This window comes from Doryrhamphus excisus, chromosome 3 (genome assembly GCF_030265055.1).
Source record: "Doryrhamphus excisus isolate RoL2022-K1 chromosome 3, RoL_Dexc_1.0, whole genome shotgun sequence".
In the NCBI taxonomy this organism is placed as follows: domain Eukaryota; kingdom Metazoa; phylum Chordata; class Actinopteri; order Syngnathiformes; family Syngnathidae; genus Doryrhamphus; species Doryrhamphus excisus.
In genome coordinates this window covers 19080340-19103692 of record NC_080468.1, presented here as the reverse complement: position 1 = coordinate 19103692, position 23353 = coordinate 19080340, and the positions used below count along the sequence as shown (strand labels likewise).

The 23353-nt window shown below is 40.4% G+C and overlaps 2 protein-coding genes across 15 annotated transcripts in view; both read left to right on the top strand.

The window, feature by feature from the left end:
* Nucleotides 1–15882, top strand: part of LOC131126458 (pleckstrin homology domain-containing family A member 5-like) — an 81203-nt gene extending 65321 nt beyond the window's left edge. For 10 of the 14 annotated variants that reach the window (XM_058069001.1, XM_058069010.1, XM_058069009.1 and 7 more), the window contains 13 exons: nucleotides 664–816; nucleotides 1230–1331; nucleotides 1401–1509; nucleotides 1636–1679; nucleotides 1880–2077; nucleotides 4773–4908; nucleotides 5437–5561; nucleotides 8071–8262; nucleotides 8400–8516; nucleotides 9454–9576; nucleotides 12549–12694; nucleotides 14909–15066; nucleotides 15216–15882. In XM_058069001.1, coding sequence (XP_057924984.1) covers nucleotides 664–816; nucleotides 1230–1331; nucleotides 1401–1509; nucleotides 1636–1679; nucleotides 1880–2077; nucleotides 4773–4908; nucleotides 5437–5561; nucleotides 8071–8262; nucleotides 8400–8516; nucleotides 9454–9576; nucleotides 12549–12694; nucleotides 14909–15066; nucleotides 15216–15250 — 1638 coding nt within the window. In that variant the 3' untranslated portion in view covers nucleotides 15251–15882. The other 4 variants (XM_058069013.1, XM_058069008.1, XM_058069004.1 and 1 more) reach the window with 3 other exon arrangements.
* A 4046-nt stretch (nucleotides 15883–19928) lies between these two features.
* Nucleotides 19929–23353, top strand: part of LOC131126244 (zinc finger protein aebp2-like) — a 9067-nt gene continuing 5642 nt past the window's right edge. Inside the window, 4 exon segments of the mRNA XM_058068566.1 lie at nucleotides 19929–20588; nucleotides 22007–22223; nucleotides 22378–22485; nucleotides 22573–22759. Coding sequence (XP_057924549.1) covers nucleotides 20080–20588; nucleotides 22007–22223; nucleotides 22378–22485; nucleotides 22573–22759 — 1021 coding nt within the window. The 5' untranslated portion in view covers nucleotides 19929–20079.

Genomic DNA, 23353 nt, shown 5'->3' with positions numbered 1-23353 from the left:
ATTTGCCTGAAAAAAAATAATAAAATTGTCATTATACTAATGCAGGGGTCAGCAAGCCGCGGCTCCAGAGCCGCATGTGGCTCTCCAGCCTCTTTGTTGCGGCTCCCTTTGCAATGCTTGAATATTTTTTAGCACCCGTGTGGTGAAAATGCACGTCTTTGTTATGAGTTTACAAAAATCCAACTTTGTGTGAGACCATGAATGCATCCTGACTGAGTTCTGACTGGTGACTGAATGAGCAGACAGGATGCTATCCAGTTCTCTCTGACAGGTTAACATGAAGGGAAATGAGTAACACTTTGAGTTATTTGAGTTATTAATTATTATTAATGAGTTATTTGACGATTCTAAAAAATAAATTAGAGCTCATTTAAAAACAAAAGTTTATCTCCAGTACTAGCAAGAGTACTCCAACTCGTCTTTTTTTTTCCCCTCCAATGTTGTTTTAAACATACAACGTTTTGCGGCTCCAGGCTATTTTTCTTTAGTGGGCAAGTGGGTGAAATGGCTCTTTTCATAGTAAAGGTTGCCGACCCCTGTACTAATGGAATGCAGCAGGCATAATGAGATGTGTACATATCTTGAACATTTAGAACTCGCCCGTTGAGGGCAACCATAACCACGTGTAATTCACTCTGTACCCCGTTTTCTTCTGTTTGTCAGCACACTCTGGAGACGGCACTCCTGTCTGCCAGTCAGGAGCTCAGTGAACAGACCAATTCCAGTACTTTAGCCACGCAAAGCCTGCTTCAGCAGAGAGATGTGCTACAAAACGGTCTGCTGAGCACCTGCAGAGAACTGTCTCGAGTCAGTACGGTGAGCGAAGCTTTCATTCATGCAAACGTGGAAGAACGATACAATACATTTTGTGTGTGTAATCTGATACAAAGCAGAGTGGGGGTTGCTTTACACAGGAGTGCAAGCCTTTGTAACAAATGTGGGAGCTTTATATGATGAAGTTCTGCAGAAAAGTAATATTTCATTGACATTTGAGTTTCATTTTATTGTCGTTTTTTCTGTATTTTCTGTATTGCTGTGCTAAGAATGGCATAGCCTTAGTAAGAATCGGCTTTTATATTGAAAGACAAGGTTAGTAACTTTAGTCAAGGAAAATGAGACCTTGAAGAACAAACCGACACTGATGAGATATGCCTGGAAAGCTTTAATGTTCGTCTTTTATCAGCTTTTATGTCCTCGTAACTTCCTTTTTGGCTGCATCTTCATTTCAGGAGCTGGAATGCTCATGGAGGGAGTACGATAAGTTGGAAGGCGACGTCACCTTGGCCAAGTCCAACCTCCTGGAGCAGCTGGAAGCCCTGGGCAGCCCACAGGTTGGACACGTCACGGTCAGTCATCGCCTCGGTTATTTCAACGTAAACTCTGCTTGTGTGCGTCTTTAGACAGAACCTCCAAGCCAACGGCACATTCAGATCCAGAAGGAGCTATGGAGGATCCAGGATGTGATGGAAGCACTGAGTAAAAATAAACCCCAGCGCAGCATAGACAGCAGTGAGTATCTGGAATAAATGTAATGTCAAAGTCAGTTTTGGATCATGTAGTATGTGACATTGAGTTGAAGACTTCTAAAAATGTGTTTGACAACAATCTGGCGCTTTTGAAATTTCATTTCTGCAGATTTATCTGATTCCAAGCCACTCTCTAGTCTACAGAAGAATGAGGTAAGCTCCTATGTATTTTCAACAACTATTTTCAGCACAACAACAAAACACTGAAAGACTCCAAAATAATCCATAAAGTCAAAATATAAAATGGGTCATTTATTGCATGCAGGCCCCCCCCTTACGCACGATAACAGGGGAAAACACCGAAGTGATATTTGTTTTCTTGAAATGAGACTAGCTGTGTTAACTGTTAACAGGCAGTGACGTTGCTGCCACTCAGTCCTCCCAAGGACGCCCACGGCATTCCCCCACGTCCGCCCCTTCCACAGTACTACTATTCATCAGAGCACCCCCTTCACATGCACCAACACCATCCAAACTCCGGCAGCCGCCCGCCCCCTTACACACAACGTCCCGAGGACCGCAAAACGGGCTCTAGGAATGGCACGCACAGTGTAAGAGCGACCGTAGACGTCCATACTCATCCACGTATCCACGTACAGTACAGCTTTTGGTTTCGTTGTTGGTTGTGGTGTCCATTGGCCTGAGCAGGTGGTTGTGTGTGATCGCTATGATTTCTGCATCATTCTCATGCTTGTCGTTTTTACACTTCGTTAAAAGTCTTCAGTTGACCAGTAACTAGAGGTGGGTGATACTGAGCATTTGGAACGGAATGGAATGGCCTTTATTGTCGTTATACAAAATGTACAACGAGATTGGATAGTTTCTCCTTTCAGTGCAGTAGTCAAGTTAAAAAAAGTATACACAGTTTTGTATATACAGTATACAAAAAGTAGAGTAAAAAAGACAGTTTAACAAGATATATACAAAATATTCAAAATATACATATAATATTGCACAGGAGCATATGCAGGAGCAGACATATTGCAGATATATTAATTTTAGTGCAAATAATGACGAGTAAAGTCACATATAGTGTATTGTATTGGGTTGTTAAATAAATAAATATGTTTGAGGTAGTAACAGAGGCAGTGTTGGAAATATTGCATATTTGCATTACGCTAATTTGGCTATGTTGGCTAACGGTTTAATTTCATTTGAACATGCATCAGATTCCAATTGAGTGCATCCCATAATCAGTTCCCAGTTCCACATGTCCAAAAGGAGTAGGAAGAAGCAAAGCTTATTAAATCCTACCCCTCCATCTGGTACTTTTACAATCACTAACTGTTACATTTGTTCACTTCCTGCTTTCCATATTACTAAGTAATGATATAACGATACAGTTCCTAAAGAGATTACATTTTAGGATTTAGGGCTGACTTCAGACACAATCGGCCATTTGGACCGTGCCAGTCCACACACTTAGCCGCTCTGTCCCCCCGCTTTAATTTTAATGTAACATCTTATGCAACATATTAAGAGAGTTCGTAGTTTGTCTGTGACGTGCTTTGGATAAAAGTTTCCCAAGGATGAAGAATTCTAGCACACTTCTAACCCTCTATCAACAGCCCTGTTTTGGGAGGCAGTCCTGTCTCATGCTTACCAACTTCCGGCATTACCAGGACGGCTCCTGAGCACGACAAAGCATGGCCGCCGGGGAGACATACAGAGCAAGAGGATTACATTCATCCTTAAATTTCACATTCACTCATACAGTACAACAGAATGTCTGGAACCGAATGGCTACTTATTTTTTTTTTTAACTTTGCCACGTTTAACATCAACTGTTGTCAGCTAAAAATCTGAAAAGTCGCTCTGCAATTTCACACGTGATGCTTTGCAGGCACTTGATGGGCCCAAATATGTATAATTCTGTTACATAAGCAATGAAAAAGTTGTATTTCCATAATATGGTCCTGTGTTTTCCTGTTTATTCCCATTGGAAATCCAATCCTCACAATGCAAGGGAAACTTACATACATACATACATATATACTTTATATTCTTTCACAAACACAGGCTGCCTGGTCCAGTGAGGGTTTATGCAATCTTTGCATTTCATTTTTGTGTTATTGTTTTGTTTTCCTTGTGATTCATACACACTGTCACTCAGTCTCTCACCTGCAGGGTACTCAAACAAATGCATTTGTTTGTACATGCAGTATTTGTGGCTTGTGCATGCATGCCTTGTTGGTGCATGCTAAAAAAAAAAATATATATATATATATACACAGTGGAACCTGTTTATGTAGACCAACTCATATAGTACTGGTTCACGCATGGTCGACCCCTTTTGAAAAATGTATTTGTTTATGGCAACATTTAACTTCATTATTGCTCAGCAGCCCGAAACAACAACAATAACATAATAACATAATTACGACTCTTCAGCACAAATTAAGCTTCAAAATATAGAATGTCGGTATTAACCTGGATTCTACCACAGTATGGAAACAAAACATGATTTCATGATTTGTTTTTTAGATTGTGAAATAAATGAACTTCATCATTTTGCCAGCCTCGATATATCGCCGGGTGCTGGTGCGTGTGTTTCCCTCGTCTCCCACATCCCACCGGTGTTTACTCCTTTTGCACCTTGTGGAATCAGACCCATAGAACAACACCATGAACGGAGTGAGCCCTTTTTTGTTAGTCATACAGTCTGTCTCAGTGGGCGGAGGCGAGGCCGCTAGCATACATACAAAAGTGCAGAAGAGTGTAGCCTTGAGAGGAGCAATGCAAGGTAACATGGAAGGAATTAAATTAGTGGACTGCTATAGACTGTAATATTTTTTTTATATATATATTCATAGTTTTCTTGAAAGGAAAGTTAAAATCTTGTTTCTTGTAGACCCAATCTTGTTTATCGTCTCGTGACTTATCACCCATTTTTATTACGTCAAGTAAATATGCAAGGATAAGCTAGTTTCTGTAATGTCGACAACCGCTTCAGTCAGTCAAAGGGGCGTCATCATAAATGGATTCCACTGTATTTAAATGTACATTATAGTGTATGAAAAGGATTTATTTTTCACAAAGTAAGACAATATTAATGTATATGAATTTCAAAGTACTTTCATCGATGGTAACCAAAATGGTCGTTTAAGATTGTGTTTTTGTTGTGTTGTGTTTTTGCTTGGTCAGAGATGAATAAAGCAGATGTACTTACTGTGTACTTGCATGTGTACTTGCATGTGTCTGAAATGCTGCCGCCTGGTTGTACTCAAAGCATCTGTGTCCTCACAGCAAGGTCCAGACTATCGGTTATATAAGAGTGAACCTGAGCTGACCACAGTCAAAGAGGAAGTGGATGAAGCCAACGGCGACAACAAGGACAAGAGCGAAAGTGGCGTGGAGAATGACGACATTGTGGCCTCAAAAGGTACTTCTAGAGGTTTTGCACTTCAGCTCCTATAGACGTTCGGTAAGTTCAACTTAACAGCAAAATTAGCGCAGGCAACAATCTGGCAAGTAGATATTGGAGTGGTTGTCAATATGCGAGAATATGGCTTCCCCAAAATGGCCTTGGTCAGGATTTTGAAACTAATTTAACAATTCTAATGCTGTAATAGGGTATGAAATATTGCAGTTCAAATATTATTGCTGTACTTCCTATATCAATTGATATAATTCCTATACAACACGCTAGAAAAGTAATTTTTTTTCATAATTTTAAGGCTTTTAGCCATGAAACATATTCAGAAAGCCTTTTTATAACAACAGTTTTATAACAATAATTTGACCAGTCCAGTGTGTACCCAGCCTCTTGCCCAAAGTTAGCTGGGATAGGCTCCAGTAAGATTAGCGGCATAGAAAACATATGGATTCCGTTTTTTTTTTTCCCCATAATTTAGCATCTTTTGTGAAATGGAATACATTCTTAGGCATCTTTTATATGTGCTTCCTCTAGCTGTGCCCCCCTACCCGGTTGGAATTGTTGCACCTCGGACCAAATCTCCCATGAACCCTCCCGAGTCCACGACTATCGCTTCCTACGTCACCCTGAGGAAGACCAAAAAGCCTGAATCCAGATTGGTATGTTTTGAACTGAGACCGCCATGACGTCCTGGTTCTCTACTTAATTACCTCGAACGTGTATTAGGAATTTTGTCATTATCGTTAGCAGCAGCAGCAACAACATAGCAACCGTCTAGTTCCACAGCATTAATATGTGCACACAGTGACTTCCTGTTCAGTGCAAAGTAAGCTTCAAAGTAAAAACATTGCAATGCTAACCTGGTTTCTGCCACATCAACTAACAAAATGCCCTTTTTTGTTGCAACTAGAAGAAAGATTTGTGCATTCAGGAAGGCTTTATTGTCGTTGTAGTCAATACATACAAACAAATGACTGCAGCAGCTCAGTATAAAATTACAAATATGAAAACAAAAGAATCCAAATAAATATGCACAAATGGAGGAAAACCATGTCAAAAAACTGCCATAGGTTAATTACCGCTAATTCTTCTTAATAAGTTGGAGGTATGTCCTTGGTTCTCTACTTAATTACCTCGACATGTATTGTGAATTTTGGCATTATCGTTAGCAGCAGCAGCAACATAGCAACCGTCTAGTTCCACAGCATTCATGTGTGCACATAGTGACTTCCTGTTCAGTGCAAAGTAAGCTTCAAAGTAAAAACATTGCAATGTTAACCTGGTTTCTGCCACATCAACTAACAAAATGCCCTTTTTTATTGCAACTGGAAGAAATATTTGTGCATGTAGGAAGGCTTTATTGTCATTATAGTCAATACATACAAGGAAATGAGCTGAGTATAAAATTACAAATATGAAAACAAAAGAATCCAAATAAATTTGCACAAATGGAGGAAAACCATGTCAAAAAACTGCCATAGGTTAATTATCGCTAATTCTTCTTAATAAGTTGGAGGTATGTCCTTGGTTCTCTACTTAATTACCTCGACATGTATTAGGAATTTTGTCATTATCGTTAGCAGCAGCAGCAACTGTCTAGTTCCACAGCATTCATGTGTGCACACAGTGACTTCCTGTTCAGTGCAAAGTAAGCTTCAAAGTAAAAACATTGCAATGTTAACCTGGTTTCTGCCACATCAACTAACAAAATGCCCTTTTTTATTGCAACTGGAAGAAATATTTGTGCATGTAGGAAGGCTTTATTGTCATTATAGTCAATACATACAAGGAAATGACTGCAGCAGCTCAGTATAAAATTACAAATATGAAAACAAAAGAATCCAAATAAATATGCACAAATGGAGGAAAACCATGTCAAAAAACTGCCATAGGTTAATTATCGCTAATTCTTCTTAATAAGTTGGAGGTATGTCCTTGGTTCTCTACTTAATTACCTCGACATGTATTATGAATTTTGGCATTATCGTTAGCAGCAGCAGCAGCAACATAGCAACCGTCTAGTTCCACAGCATTCATGTGTGCACACAGTGACTTCCTGTTCAGTGCAAAGTAAGCTTCAAAGTAAAAACATTGCAATGTTAACCTGGTTTCTGCCACATCAACTAACAAAATGCCCTTTTTATTGCAACTGGAAGACGATTTGTGCATGTAGGAAGGCTTTATTGTCGTTGTAGTCAATACATACAAGGAAATGACTGCAGCAGCTCAGTATAAAATTACAAATATGAAAACAAAAGAATCCAAATAAATATGCACAAATGGAGGAAAACCATGTCAAAAAACTGCCATAGGTTAATTATCGCTAATTCTTCTTAATACGTTGGAGGTATGTCCTTGGTTCTCTACTTAATTACCTCGAACGTGTATTATGAATTTTGTCATTATCGTTAGCAGCAGCAACATAGCAACTGTCTAGTTCCACAGCATTCATGTGTGCACACAGTGACTTCCTGTTCAGTGCAAAGTAAGCTTCAAAGTAAAAACATTGCAATGTTAACCTGGTTTCTGCCACATCAACTAACAAAATGCCCTTTTTTATTGCAACTGGAAGACGATTTGTGCATGCAGGAAGGCTTTATTGTCATTGTAGTCAATACATACAAGGAAATGACTGCAGCAGCTTAGTATAAAATTACAAATATGAAAACAAAAGAATCCAAATAAATTTGCACAAATGGAGGAAAACCATGTCAAAAAACTGCCATAGGTTAATTATCGCTAATTCTTCTTAATAAGTTGGAGGTATGTCCTTGGTTCTCTACTTAATTACCTCGACATGTATTATGAATTTTGTCATTATCGTTAGCAGCAGCAGCAACATAGCAACCGTCTAGTTCCACAGCAGTAATGTGTGCACACAGTGACTTCCTGTTCAGTGCAAAGTAAGCTTCAAAGTAAAAACATTGCAATGTTAACCTGGTTTCTGCCACATCAACTAACAAAATGCCCTTTTTTTATTGCAACTGGAAGACGATTTGTGCATGCAGGAAGGCTTTATTGTCGTTGTAGTCAAGCTGCAGCAGCTGAGTATAAAATTACAAATATAAAAACAAAAGAATCCAAATAAATTTGCACAAATGGAGGAAAACCATGTCACAAACTGCCATAGTTTAATTATGGCTAATTCTTGTTAATATGTCCTTGCAGGATCGTCCCAGAAGTGCCATAGATCAGGTGGGCTACGGGGAGAGAGAAGTGGGCCGACCCAGGATGAGTGTTGAGGAGCAATTAGAAAGGATGAGGAGACACCAGGAGGCCTCGTGTCTTCGAGAAAAGCGTCGAGAAGCTCTGTCCCGGTCTCAGTCTTTCAGCAAAGATGACCCCTACGTTATGCTGCAGGTAACGTTGTCCTCTTGGGTGCTTTTCTTTCACACCTTCGGCATCCAAATGATATATGAGCGCTAAGCATGTGACTGTGGGGTTTTATGTATGTGTGGATGTACATATGTGTGGGATGTAAATGTGTATGTCATCAGGCCCGGGCCCATGCGGAGGGAGCCTGTGCGGACCCAGTGGAGTTGGAAGCGGCCCTGCAGCACCTGAAGGCAGTTCATAATGAGCAGAGCACAGAAAATACGCTGACGACATCACAGGTGGATGGAATTTCATGCGTTCACGTTGTGAGAAGGCTGCACGGTGGACGAGGGGTTAGCGGGCAGGCCACACAGCTAAGAGACCTGAGTTTGATTCCACGCTCGGGCATCTCTGTGTGGAGTTTGCATGTTCTCCCCGTGCATGCGTGGGTTTTCTCCGGGTACTCCGGTTTCCTCCCACATTCCAAAAAAAAAAACATGCTAGGTTAATTAGCCACTCCAAATTGTCCATAGGTATGAATGTGAGTGTGAATGGTTGTTTGTCTATATGTGCCCTGGGATTGGCTGCTAGTCACCAGTCCAGGGTGTACCCCGCCTCTCGCCCCAAGACAGCTGGGATAGGCTCCAGCACCCCCACAACAGTATCACTCAGATACTGTGAACATCCAGCAGCAACACAACATTTTGGCATGACTACTATTTTGTTGAAAAATATACTGAATCAGAGCTACACAGCGGCCGGGTGGTTAGCACACAGGCTTCACATTTAGGAGACCCGAGTTCAATTCCATCCATGATTTATGGATACATCTTTGGAAAATTTTGTGAAATTCAAAGTGGCGAGGGACGCCTGTACATATGTCTTCATGAGCAGGGGGACCATGCAGGATCTCAGTCCATTACAGCAAGGTGTATTACTAATGCCCCCCCCCTCAAAAAAAAAACTCTTGACACCAGCTCTTGTAATTCTGTGCTGCTGCCTCACCTTTCTCACAATCATCTCCGATCCACCAGGTGACATCTTGCATGGAGGTCCAGACTGTGGTTGACTGTTATCTTCTGTTTCTGGCATTTCTTACTGTTTAGGATTAATAAGCTCGACTTCTTCCTACACCTTTTCAGACATGTTACGTCGTGTAACTGCGATGTTGCTTTATTTCTTAAGCAACAAATAAACCATGACCGCTGTGTGAAAGGATTCTGTTTCAATCAACAGGAGATGCAGAGATTAGAGGAGGTGGAAACGGACCGATGTGAAGAGGCATCGCAGGACAGGAAGAGGACCCTGCCGAGTGGATGCCCGCTGCAATCCGAGACCAATGCTGACGCCGAAAATGAGGTAGAGAAGTCTTGATACCTCTAGTACTTCTTTTTAGTTTTGTAGAGTTCAAGGACTTCTATTGTCCTACCAGCTTTTTAGAACTTTACTGATGTTGAGTTGTGTCCAATAAGCAGTTTGTAGTATGAAATATGATATTGTAAAATATGATAATCGTGGACTTTTACATGTGGAGGAAGTCGAGAGCCACGGTCAGCCTCCATTAAAGAAAACCAACTGAACCCGACTTTAGCAAGACTTGGTGACAGAAGGAGAGCTTCCAGCTTTCCAGCATGCTTTGTGGCACTTGGTGTAAAAACCGTGCATAGAGTTAACATATTTGTTTGAGCTTCACTTGGTTGCTACTGTAAATAGTGCCAAGCCTGACCCTTAACCTTCCTCTTGTCTTAGCTTTCTGGTATCACCTCTTATGTTCACGGGTCGGTTTTGACCCATGTATTAAATCAGATATAAAATACACTAAAAATAATAAGTTACCATTAAATTAGCTTCTCATGTCTTGGTTACCTTCTTATGCTTCCTCATCCATGAAAATGTTGCTTTTAATACTTTTGGTGTGGGCATGTAGGCCTTTTTTTGTCACTATACCCCTCCATTTCTATTTCCAAAAATGGTCAAATGATCATTTGATCAAGAATCATATTCATAAATGAAAGATTATTTTGTTACCTGGCTATTACCGAGGGATACAGAACATGTCTCTTAAATCAATTAGTTTTATTTATTTTCTCATTTTAGTATTAATCAATAAAGAAACATTGATGGTGTTCGGGTCAATTTTGACCCATTATTATTAATGTCAAAAAAAGGTAGAAAAAGTTATTGTTTTCAGCAACATAACTTTAATATAATCTTGGTTCACTGTACTTCTTGCCATTCTTTCCATGATCCAAATAGTAAATGTGAAATCAGCCAATCAAATGAGTGAATTTACATCACATGTCTGGACATAGTTTTTCTGCTATTATATTGGAAAAACGGGCGGCACGGTGGTCTAGTGGTTAGCGCGCAGACCTCACAGCTAGGAGACCAGGGTTCAATTCCACCCTCGGGCATCTCTGTGTGGAGTTTGCATGTTCTCCCCGTGCATGCGTGGGTTTTCTCCGGGTACTCCGGTTTCCTCCCACATTCCAAAAACATGCTAGGTTAATTAGCCACTCCAAATTGTCCATAGGTATGAATGTGAGTGTGAATGGTTGTTTGTCTATATGTGCCCTGGGATTGGCTGGCCACCAGTCCAGGGTGTACCCCGCCTCTCGCCCGAAGACAGCTGGGATAGGCTCCAGCACCCCCCGCGACCCTCGTGAGCAAAAAGCGGTAGAAAATGAATGAATGAATGAATGAATTATTAATGTCAAGAAAAGGTAGAAAAAGTTCTTGTTTTCAGCAACATAACTTGAATATAAACTTGGTTCACTGTACTTGCCATTCTTTCCATGATCCAAATAGTAAATATGAAATCAGCCAATCAAATGAGTGAATTTACATCACATGTCTGGACATAGTTTTTCTGCTATTATATTGGAAAAGCAGTCAAAATGAAAAATGAATGAAATGAAAAACCAGGTCCAAACCGACCCTAACAATACAGTGGTCATAATTTCAACCAGACTATTTTAAAATGTATTTTTTTTTGTTTTATTTTGTTGAAATAGAGTTTCCTGACAAAGTCAAAAAGCCTTAATGCAATAAACAAATATTATGTGATTCTTTTTATGCATTAAAATGTAAAACGTGTTGGTGTTGACCCAAACACAAGAGGAGGGTTAAACATTGAACCGCTGCTAACAAAAGGGAATAGCCGGTGAAGGTGATTGAATCTGGGACATTAACAAGATTTGTAGAACCGTAGATGAAAACACGTTTGCCTTTGTATTCTTCATCATCTGGATGCAGCCTGGACCGGAGGATGCTGGCCAGTGGGTGGACCATCTGTTAACCTCTTAAACCAGGGGTGGGCAAACTTTTTGACTCATGGGCCGCATTGAGTTAACAAAATTGTGCGGGGGGCCAGAACATATATTTAACACACATGATTTTACGCTTATAATTTTAATAATTTTAATGATTTTTATATTTTTAAATATTTCGAAATAATTTTTAATAATTTTTAATAATTTTTAAATAATGTTTAATAATTTTTAATAATGTTTAATAATTTTAATATTTCTTTAATAATTTTTAATACATTTTTTAATATTTTTAAATAATTTTTAATATTTTTTTATAGTTTTTAAATATTTTTTAATAATTTTACGCCTTGAATTATTTGTCTAATTTTAATTGTCATACTATCAGCTATATGTTCTTGTTTCCTTTTTTTCAGGAGCACTTTAAACATCAGACCACATCAAACTACGATTTATTTATTTTTTTTTTTACTGAATAAGACATCCGACTTGAAAGTCATGTTGCCAGCTGGTATGTTAAAAGTTGAAATACTTAAAAGCAACTGGCGGGCCGGGTTCAAACGTTTGGTGGGCCGCATGTGGCCCCCGGGCCGGAGTTTGCCCACCCCTGTCTTAAACCCTCAGCCGTTTGGTTGGAAAAAGACATACGCAACAAAAATGATATTTTCCTCTTCATCTCCGAGGTCTACACGGATGATCTTGGTGTCAAAGTAAACGGGAGAGTCCGATGGTGACTGCAGATATGAAAAAGGATGTATCTGTGCTACAGGATAAGAGTAAATAAAGCTGTTTGTTTGTTTAGTGAGAGAGGAATTCTACTTTGACCCTGCTAGCTTTCAAGCGAAGCTGAGTTTGTGGCATTATTTAGTTTTGTGAAATATTCATGACGTGCTTTTGGACATTTGTCTATTTAATGGCACGTTGTTTGAATGAAGGTTCATTTACTGAATTTGCAATTCTTCTTTTGTGTGTTCCGCTTTCTCCGTGCAAATCCGACCGAGTGAGTTAACTGCATGCACATCTGCAGATAACGTCGCCTCATGTTTGCGTTGCATTTTTCAGCGTTGTGAGCGGCAGAGGGCACTGATCTTGGACATCGGCACGGAGACCCAGCACGTGGAGATTGTAAACCTTCGCCACTTTGAAGATAACACAAGCACAGAAGAAGACGTGACAAGCTCCTTTATTACATGCGCCAATGAAAATAGGTGTGTATGTGTTTATTTTATTTTTTTTTTGTCTTTATACTCAACCGCAATGAACATGACTCCATTTCATCTGAAAAAATGTTTCTAGACATTGACAGACCACGCTGGCTGTTCTGTCGTGTTACTTTGGCGGGGGGTTTCGGGTAGAATCCTACCTCTTTTTAGACTTTTATGGTTGCGAGGCAGGTGGGCAGCTTGTTCTTCAGCCATAGAATGCACCATATGCAACACGACTTTGACCACAATAGGATCAAAATGAATGTTTTCACAGCCATAACATGTCATATAGCCTAGTCATGTATTTCAAGTATGGAGCCCGCTCGTCATCACGCTCAGGCAAGCCCTAAGTAGATAGATAGATAGACTCCCTTTATTGTCATTGCACAAAAACACAGTAGTGAAATTGCCAACGAAATGTCGTTGCCTGGCTCCCATATAATAACAGACACAAAAGAAGATAAGTAATAATAAATAATAATAATAATAGTAATGGGGCGGCACGGTGGTCTAGGGGTTAGCGCGCAGACCTCACAGGTTCAATTCCACCCTCGGCCATCTCTGTGTGGAGTTTGCATGTTCTCCCCGTGCATGCGTGGGTTTTCTCCGGGTACTCCGGTTTCCTCCCACATTCCAAAAACATGCTAGGTTAATTGGCCACTCCAAATTGTCCATAGGTATGAATGTGAGTGTGAATGGTTGTTTGTCTATATGTGCCCTGGGATTGGCTGGCCACCAGTCCAGAATGGACCCCGCTTCTCGCCCGAAGACAGCTGGGATAGGCTCCAGCACCCCTGTGACGCTATTGAGGATAAGCGGTAGAAAATGAATGGATGGATAGATCTTTTCACAAAAGGCTGATTTTCTTCCTTTTTTAGTCAGGAACTGATATTTCCCTGAAACGTCCTGATGTTCTACTACTGATTAGTAAAGAACAGAAAAAGGTAGAAACAAACATTTTTGTCAGATGAAAGACGAGAGTCTACTCTTTCTTTTGGTGGGTTCCATGTTCATATAACCACGGAACAAACCATTCTGTGTACCTTGAAAGATGAGTCAAAATGGTCTAAAATGTCCGGTCTTCTAACGATTGGGATTGAATGAGTTAATAGAATTGAATAATTAATTGAATGGGCCACCAGTCCAGGGTGTACCCCGCCTTACGCCCGAAGACAGGAAAAAGCGGTAGAAAATGAATGAATGAATGAATGAATAACAGTAATGTGGAGAATAAATAGATATTATTAGTAATACCTCAGTATTCCAAGATAATAGTGATCCAATGGTGAATTTGCCAGCATAAGACACTGTCCGATGTCAATAGTTAGATGCGGTGATTAAATATCGCTATGTAACATGGCTTATAACGATGGCTTAGTTATACAGTAAACCTCGGATATATCGGATTCAATTGTTCCCACTGGTTTTGTCCGATATAAGCGAAATCCGTTATATGCGTATACCGGAAAATGTCCGTTTTACGCATATATGGGATTTATATCCGGTATATGCGTAAATGGGATTTTATCCGTTATAAAAAGGCACTTCCTTGACTATGTTTCCAATGTACCTGGACGCGCAGGCAACGCTGCAAACGCTGCAAACGACGTCGTATAGCGGCCTGTCACGATTCGGCGAATCGGAGCGCCACGATGCGGCCATCCGATATATGCGAGGGAAATTTCATGGAAATGCATTGGAACGGGACTGGAGATTTTGTCCGAAATAGGCGAAATCCGTTATAAAAAATCCGATATATGCAATGAATTTTTATTGGAAATGCATTACAGAAAAATTGGTTCTTTTTTTATCTGTCCGTTGTGAGCGAATTTCCGATATATCCGAGTCCGATATATCCGAGGTTTACTGTATACACTTGGTTGTTTTAATTCTGGAAAGCACTTTGTGTTGCATCTCCTTGCAGGAAAGGTGCTATACAAATAAAGTTGATTTGATTTGATTTGGTTCTATCCTCAGGTGGTCAGCCACCCAAAAGTGCAAATATAACCATGATTTTTAATTAATGGCCAAAAATCATTTGATGATGTTAAACTCTGGAGTCACCACGTTCAGTTGCTGTTTGTTTGTGTGTTACCACCTTCAATTTTCATCTAAAAAACAACTAAACATGCTCTATTCCCTTGAGATTGATTGATTGATTAATTTAGTTTTGATTTGATTCGATATGCTGAAATATTCTGCTCCTTCCGACTATAGTTTCCAGAATCCTGATCCAGACACGCCGAGCACGGAGCGCATAGCGGAGGCAGATGTGACGCAACAAAACATCAGAGAGGAGAAGCTGGACAAAAGACAAGAATCCTACCATCAGATCACGGATGACAAGAAACACAACAATAATAACTTGTTAGCTTGTAAGTGATTGGAACCTTGAACCTTGAAACAGGCAGGGAATATTTGGCCGGATTCACTAATGGTTCCTAAGAATTAACCCAAATGTGTTCATTTTTGTTGAATTAGTGAAATTGAATTGAATTCCTTCTGCTTTGTTCTTCACCCGCAGCACCGATGTTCACCATGGTGAACAATGACACGTGAGCGCCCACCTCGTCGTCCGCAGCGCCGTCCTATGGAGTCCAAATGTAGCAAGTTTCCAACACTACATGATATATGATGACGTCGTGCCAACAAGGAGACTGGAAACTTCCAGCACAGTGACCAAAAAAAACACTAATCATTTTAGGCAGATTCATATCTTATTATATCCCAAAGTTTTTCTATATAAAGTAGAACGTATGCATGTGTGTGTTTGTGTGTGTATACAGGTGGTATACCTCCATTTGCCGCTTCCCAACCTTCACCCTTTTGGGTCAATTATTAGTGTACAAAACAAAAATACAGTAAGACAACGTCGTTTTTATTTCCTATTTAACTTGAACCTCCCATTATGTCTCCCAAGGCGACCATCATGAAGGATAAAGATGGCGTTTTTGAAAATGTAGTGTAGTGGTCTCATCCCAATAAGCCTCCTTGCGACGCCTCTTCCAGTGTGCAAGATAACCACGTGGATAAAAGTAAGGAGTTGTCCTTTTTATCACTCTTTATTCTAATTATTATATTGTATTTATTTTTTTGTAGCATTTGTTTATGTCCTTCATGTGTTCTGTGTATAGTTTGAGTGACTTGGGCGTTTAATTTAAGGCAGGGGTGGGCAAACTTTTTGACTCGCGGGCCACATTGATTTAACAAAACGGGGGGGGGGGGGGCAGACTATATATTTTACACGTAACAGTCCACCTGGTATTATTGTATCTGTAAAAGTGTGACGCAATCTGCTATTATTATTTATTATTTTATATTTATATTTAAATATTTTATATTTAAATATTTTAAATTTTATTATTATTATTATTATTGTGTCCCTTTTTCAGGAGCACTTTGTAAACAACAGACCACATCAAATAAGAAAATTGATAAAACCATCAAAAGGTTGGCTCAAGCCATGATGCCAGTTCGTATGTTGAGTTTAAATGAAATACTTTGGAAAGAACGGACGGGCCGTATTCGAACACTTGGCGGGCCGGATGTGGCCCCCGGGCCGTAGTTTGCCCACCCCTGATTTAAGGCATAAGATCCGACTTACATTACAGTCTAGGAACGGAACTCGAGGACCACCTGTATGACACATTCTCGGAACCTGCTGACTAAAAAACGAGAGAGTCGATATCTAAAGTTGAAGTGCACTCAAAACTTTGTTCGTAAGTGAAGAACGCTAAAGGAAAACAACACTTTTTTCCAAAATTGTGCCCGTAATCCACAGTCCTTGACCACACATTTCTCCACGTTCTAAACAGAGACCGCTACGTAGCATGTAGGAGCTAACGATGCACATAACGGGACACACCTTATTTTGACGATAATGCCCTAAAAAAAAACAACAACAATGTTCTATTTACATAACTCACCTGTATATAAACCAAGCTACAGCGACATTGTTCTTGTAGCAGCTAACACGAAGAACTATTTTCCTCGTGTAGTGACACGGCGCCTCTTACCGAGTGTTGGCGAGCCCACTATGAATACACAACTCAATTATCTGTCAATTATTGGCCCACATTTTAAAACCTTGCACTCCAAAAACATTCATTTGAGTGATAACAATCATGATGATTGGACACCACATGACTTTTAGATATGAGTACACAATGAACTTAACGTCTCATTCCCATGGAGTAATTTGACTCCATAATCAAGCTAGCTTCTTGCTTTGCACCTGATGTGGGTTACAAGCAAAACACAAGGCATTCAAGGCGCTTTCCATGCTAATTAACAAGCGTGACGACAATTGTTATGGATTTCCAAAGTTCCTGCACTAAAATCTATTGATGTGGTGTCCAATCATCACGACTGTTATCTGCTATCACAGGCATGAATGTTTTATGATTCCAGGGTTTATTTGCGACTATTGCTATTGAATTAAAATTGTTTTTTTTAAGATGTGGCGGGGGCGGCACGGTGGTCTAGGGGTTAGCGCGCAGACCTCACAGCTAGGAGACCAGGGTTCAATCCCACCCTCGGGCATCTCTGTGTGGAGTTTGCATGTTCTCCCCGTGCATGCGTGGGTTTTCTCCGGGTACTCCGGTTTCCTCCCACATTCCAAAAACATGCTAGGTTAATTAGCCACTCCAAATTGTCCATAGGTATGAATGTGAGTGTGAATGGTTGTTTGTCTATATGTGCCCTGTGATTGGCTGGCGACCAGTCTAGGGTGTACCTCTACGCCTTACGCCCGAAGACAGCTGGGATAGGCTCCAGCACCCCCCACGACCCTCGTGAGGAAAAAGCGGTAGAAAATGAATGAAGATGTGGCGGAGATTGAACACTGCAAAGCTTTGAGTGCACCTTTAAATTTTCACTCTATCAAACTGATAGAGTGAAAATTTAAAGTCAGCGGGATACAAGCCCAGTGGAACCGTGGTTACATGATTTCTTATGGGTAAAAAATATATTTTTATGGGGAAAAAAATCTAAACGGTTCTAGTCAGTCCTGGGACGGATTAATGAGGCTAACCAAGGTTCCGCTGCGTACGTATATACGCTAAATATATATATATGTGTACGCTCAACAAAAATGTCAATGCAACACTTGTTTTGTTTTTGCTCCCATCTTTTGTGAGCTCAAGTCAAAGATGTAAAACTTTATTCTGTGTACACACTAAAGGCCTGTTTCTCTCAAATATTGTTCACAAAGCAGTTTCAAGCTGTTAGTGACCACTTCTCCTGTGTTTGTTTGTTGAGTATATATATATATATATATATATATATATGTATGTATGGATATATATTTATATACTGTGTATGTATACATATGCAGTATATATATATATATGTGTGTGTGTGTGTGTGTGTTTCTACGTATATGTATAAATATACATATACTGTGTATATATGTATGAGTGTACGTGTACATAAATGTATGTAGAAATGTACATATAGTGTATATATGTACTGTATGTATATAGTATGTACATGCAGTTGACATGTATGTGCAGAGAAGTTGTACATGAGCTGGAAAGGCCATTAGACTATTTCCTTGACGGATTGAAGTATTTTTAACGGAACGGGGGAATCTAAATGTTCTGAACGCCTGCTTCCCCGCTACGTTGTACTGAGCGGAGTAAGGAGTCGCAGTCGATGTTCTTCTAACACGCTGCTTGGTTAACGCCGACTCAACAGTATTGATTGCAGCCGCATCGTGTGTTCCATTGTTGATGTTTTTTAGCGACAAACAATTGATGCCCATTCATATTTAAAACATGTGCTAAGTTTTCATTCCGAAATATGAAGTGTACTGTATGTGTGTATGAAGGATATATTTTTTGCTTTAAATGCACTGCAATAGTATTGTAAGTTGTGGTGCTGTCAGCCTGCTTATCACGTGACTTGCAGCCATTTTTTTTTCTCAATATATAATAAGAATTAATAACAGTACAGTACAGAAAGATTATGTTGTAAGATACATACAGTGGAAGAAGTATTAAGGCCACAGTTAAATGAAAACTACTTGTAAAACATTTTTAAAGACAGTCTCACAACAACTTTTTTTTTTAAAGACATAACTTTATGTAAAAGATCTTAAAGTATTTTCAAGAAGTGTCTCACAAAAAATACTTTTTTGTTGACAGAATCTTAGAAAATCTTATTTATTTTTTCTAAAACATCATTTTTAAAGACATACCTCTGGGAAAAATCATCATTTTTAAGGCATAGTATCACACAAAAATGTGTTCAATACATAATACAACAAAAACATGTGTTTTTTTATTTTTATTTTTTGGTTTCCTTGTTGATTTTTGTCACGAGATTCCATAGGGGTTGGCATTTTGCAGCAGAATGAGAGTCAAAAAACAGCACATGTATGAAGCAATAAATAGGACGCAAAAGACATGTAAAAACTGTAAAATATATATATATAATAATAATAATTTATGTACACATTAAAAAGGAAAAAAGCAAATATTATAGATACTATTATTAATGTTAATTAGGTTCAATATGCAAAAAGTTCATACCCCATGTGTTTTATATTGTGAAATAAATGGTGACGTTCATACAAAATTGATTGCTTGTTTTTTGGTTGATTCTTTTTAACCCATAAGAACACTTAAATCCTAAAATGTGTCCATGCGGGAAATAATTGTAATAGTTTATTGATATCCTTACATTGTGTTATATTGCTGTATTTGCATGTTGTATACGATTTTGTTTGCTGGAAAAATGTAGAAAATATTTGTCTGATGATAATCACGATCAACAAAATAATTCAATGAAGTTGAAAAATGTCAAATCAAATGTATCGGTATCGACAATGTTGGTCGTGTTTATGTGGTATCGGATCCATATCAACATTTGCAGTATCGCCCATCGCTCCATTTTCCTGTTTGTTCGAACACGTGGAGCAACTGAGGCCACAATGCCAAAGATCGTGTATGTTACTAAGAAGTGCCACTACGATACGATTGACCCATCCCTGCTCCAAGTCATTCTAAATGACCCAAGACGAATGAATTTCGTCCAACAAAACAAGGTGGGTTTTTTTTACTTATTACCAAGATATAAATCCGCCCTGTTAACAGTCACAGACCAAGTTATTCATTATTTCCATTATTATTGTCAGTCGGGACATATTAATGAATACCAGAGGTTTGGAAAATGAATGCAAACGAAACGTTTTTGGCACCGAGCTATGTATCAATTTATTATGAACGATCTCGGTCAGCCAAGCGTCCTGACGTCACTAGAAACGACTGCTGTCGTCTTGACTTGAATTGTAGAGTTGAGCGGAGGAAAGAGTCGGCAGGAAGGCAACTTTTTGACTGGAATAACCCCGAAAATAACACAAATAATAGCAACCGCGCCGGTCGAATATGGCTCCAGTGACTACCGAAGGAGCCACCGAGGATTCTCAGTCAACAGTGGCGCGCAACGACAGCGAAGAAGCCGCAGATACCGGTTTCGAGGACCAGGCCGTGTCGGACTCCACACGGGAGCCGGGTAACAATGAAGAGGACGGGGCAGGAATGGACGCCAGTGGTGGTCGCGGTGAAGAACACGAGGGAAACACGTTGCTGACTCGCGACGACTGCAAAGACACGGCTTCCCCGAGCGAAGGGGGCCACTACGGCCGAGACGACAAACTATCCGAAGCGGGGAAAAGTCCCGCACAGGGGAGTCTGGCGAGTAGTCCCGAGTCCGCCCAAGAGGGCTCCCGGGTGCTGAGACAAGAACAAAGAGAGGGAGGGAACGTGTCTCCCTCGCCGCCTCCCGAGCACACAAAGGCGGCGGAGAAACACGAGCACGGCGTTAAAAGACGAGCCAGCGTGGAGCTCACCTCGTCGGACGGAGAGCCGCTAAGTCGGATGGATTCCGAGGACAGGTTTGTGGAAGTAGCTCGGAGACTCGTTTGCTGCCCCCGTTGACTCTGTTTATAAGATAGCTTTGTTGTTGTTAACATTATTACCGTCTTAGCTAGTAACTCTCCATAAAAATGTTCATAGTGGGTCTGAAATCCCACAGAAAGTACCCATCCAAACATAAACAAATTACACACTTAACTACTTTCTGAGTCAAATAAAATCCATTAGGTTTTTCTTATAACGTACCACTTTGGTGGTTAATAACTGTTTGAATATGACAAGTTAGCCTACAGTAAAGAATTACATCGATTGTAGGTTGATTATGTCGATTTAAACAGAAAGGAGTGCACTACTTTACTGCAACCAGCAGAGGCGCTGTTTAGTATTCTTTGGTCTCCAAAACTCCATACATAGGTGGATGGATGGATGGATGGATACGTTATGTAGCCTGAGGTTGAATTCCAACCTCCAGTTGTTGACAGGTAAGTTACAGGCATAAAATGAGATTAAAAATCAAGTAATAAACAAACACGAACAATACAGTCCTCTTCAATCACCTTTAAATCTACATGAAGATACTCGCAGTTTACCACCATCTTTGTTGTTTTACAGGGTGACCCAAAAAGATGCGTACCCATGAAAATTTCAATTGTGACTTTGATACTACCCAGGCAGTACATTTAACGGAATGAAGCGGCCTCTGAAGCACTTTGTCTGGAACCTCCGAACCCCCAAAAACATTGTTTTTGCTATTGACGTGCCCGGAAAGCAAAATTTGGGCTTCATCTGAGAACCAGACGTTCTCAAGAAGGTTTTCGTCATTTTCAAGCACATTACAGAACCATTCTCACATTGTTACCCGCTTTTCCTTGTCAGCATCACTTAGTTTTTGCTTTATTTGGATCTTGTACGGGTATAGGTGCAGATCAGACGTAAGAACACGCCGCAGTGACTCCCTTGTCATTCCGAGTTCTTGGCTGCGTCCTACTGAGTCCCTCACTGCAGCAATGTTTTCTTCTGTCCTTGCACTCTTTTTCCTGCCTGAATAAGTTCCCCCTGTGGCTTTAGAACATAAGTTCACTACAGTCCCATGCTCTCTGAACTTCGTAACCCAACTAACAATCGTTGATTTTGGTGGAAAGTTGCGACAATGGAAACGTTTTCGAAACTGAATCTGTACACTCTGGTATGATTTTGTCGCAAAATAGATCTCCAGGGAGAATATCTTCTGCTGATTTGTCCAAGACATTTTTGGGGCAACTATAGCTGAAAACGATCATCCATAGGTTCACCTTTCACGTCCTGCAACAGAAAAGCCATTCGTTAAAAAATGGATTTTTTTATCGAATAAAATATGGGTACGCATCTTTTTGGGTCACCCTGTACTTTTGTGAAGTTAGGACTGCCACAATATTCTTCGGTGTCTTTTGTGTCTCAGCATCAGCAGCACCTTAATGGACATGGAGAGCACGGCATCGAGCGGCCGCTCCACGCCGGCAATGCTCAACAGTCATGGCGGCGGCAACGGCACGGTGCCGGTGAACGGCAAGTCCAGCTACACGTGCTGTTGGGATCACTGCCACCTGCAGTTTTCCAACAGTCCCGATTTGGCCGATCACATCCGAGCTACGCATGTGGACGATCAGCGGGGAGGGGTAAGGCTTTCGTCGTTACTTGGAAATCACTTTTGAGTAGTAGTTGCTGCAAGTTTACTATCCTTTTGTACACATCTGTGTCATCAATCGGGAAATTGGGTAATATTTTTAAAGCTCTTTTTGGTCTGGATGTTTGTTTGGGTTCTCCACACAGGTGTTTGTGTGTCTGTGGAAGGGCTGTAAGGTTTATAACACCCGGTCCACCAGTCAGAGCTGGCTGCAGAGACACATGCTGACGCACAGCGGCGACAAACCATTCAAGGTGACGCGCAATTCCCGCATAGCAGATATTGGTCCTCGCTGCACACTTGGCCCGCCTTTTCTGAATTGTGTGTGTGTGTGCATGCAGTGTGTGGTTGGAGGCTGCAATGCCACTTTTGCCTCTCAGGGTGGGCTGGCACGTCACGTTCCCACTCATTTCAGCTCCCAGAGTTCGTCCAAGGTTTCCAGTCACGGCAAAGTGAAGGAGGAGTCTCCGTCCAAGGCGGGCCTCAACAAGAGGAGAAAGCTCAAGAATAAACATCGGCGCTCGCTCCGTATGTATTGAAGCTTTTTGTGCATTTAAATCACTATTAAATTCATCTTTGAGTACATCCACATGTACCGTATCATCATGTCATAGGATTATTGTATTAATCCTATGTATTATCCATTATCCATACAATGTATCCATTGTATTATTGCAACTTTTCTATCTTATTTCATGTTGTGTAAGGTGGCATAACTGGCAGGAGTAACAACTGCATTGCTAATAGACATTTACCATACAATATACACTCCCCATCAAAATTAGTTTTTACTGCAGGCTCATAAGTAGAGCTTTAAAATGCAAAAAGAAGAAATGGGAGTAAAAAAAAAAAAGAGTAACAAGCATTAAAGTCTTCATCGAGAAAATGTAGTTTTTGGGAGTGTCACCTCCCTGGCAGGGAGGGAGCCATTTATACTGAAGGTGTATCACGCGCCTCCTAAACGAGGGGAGCTGTTTTGCGAACACCCAACTGGGTTTAGATCTGGGACTTTCCTGGAGGGACTGGATTATGCAAATGACCTTAGTAGTACTGGGACTGTTACCCAAGTGTGCTCATCCCTCGGCCCTTTCAAACGTGCTGATGCCAGGGAAGTGTAACAAT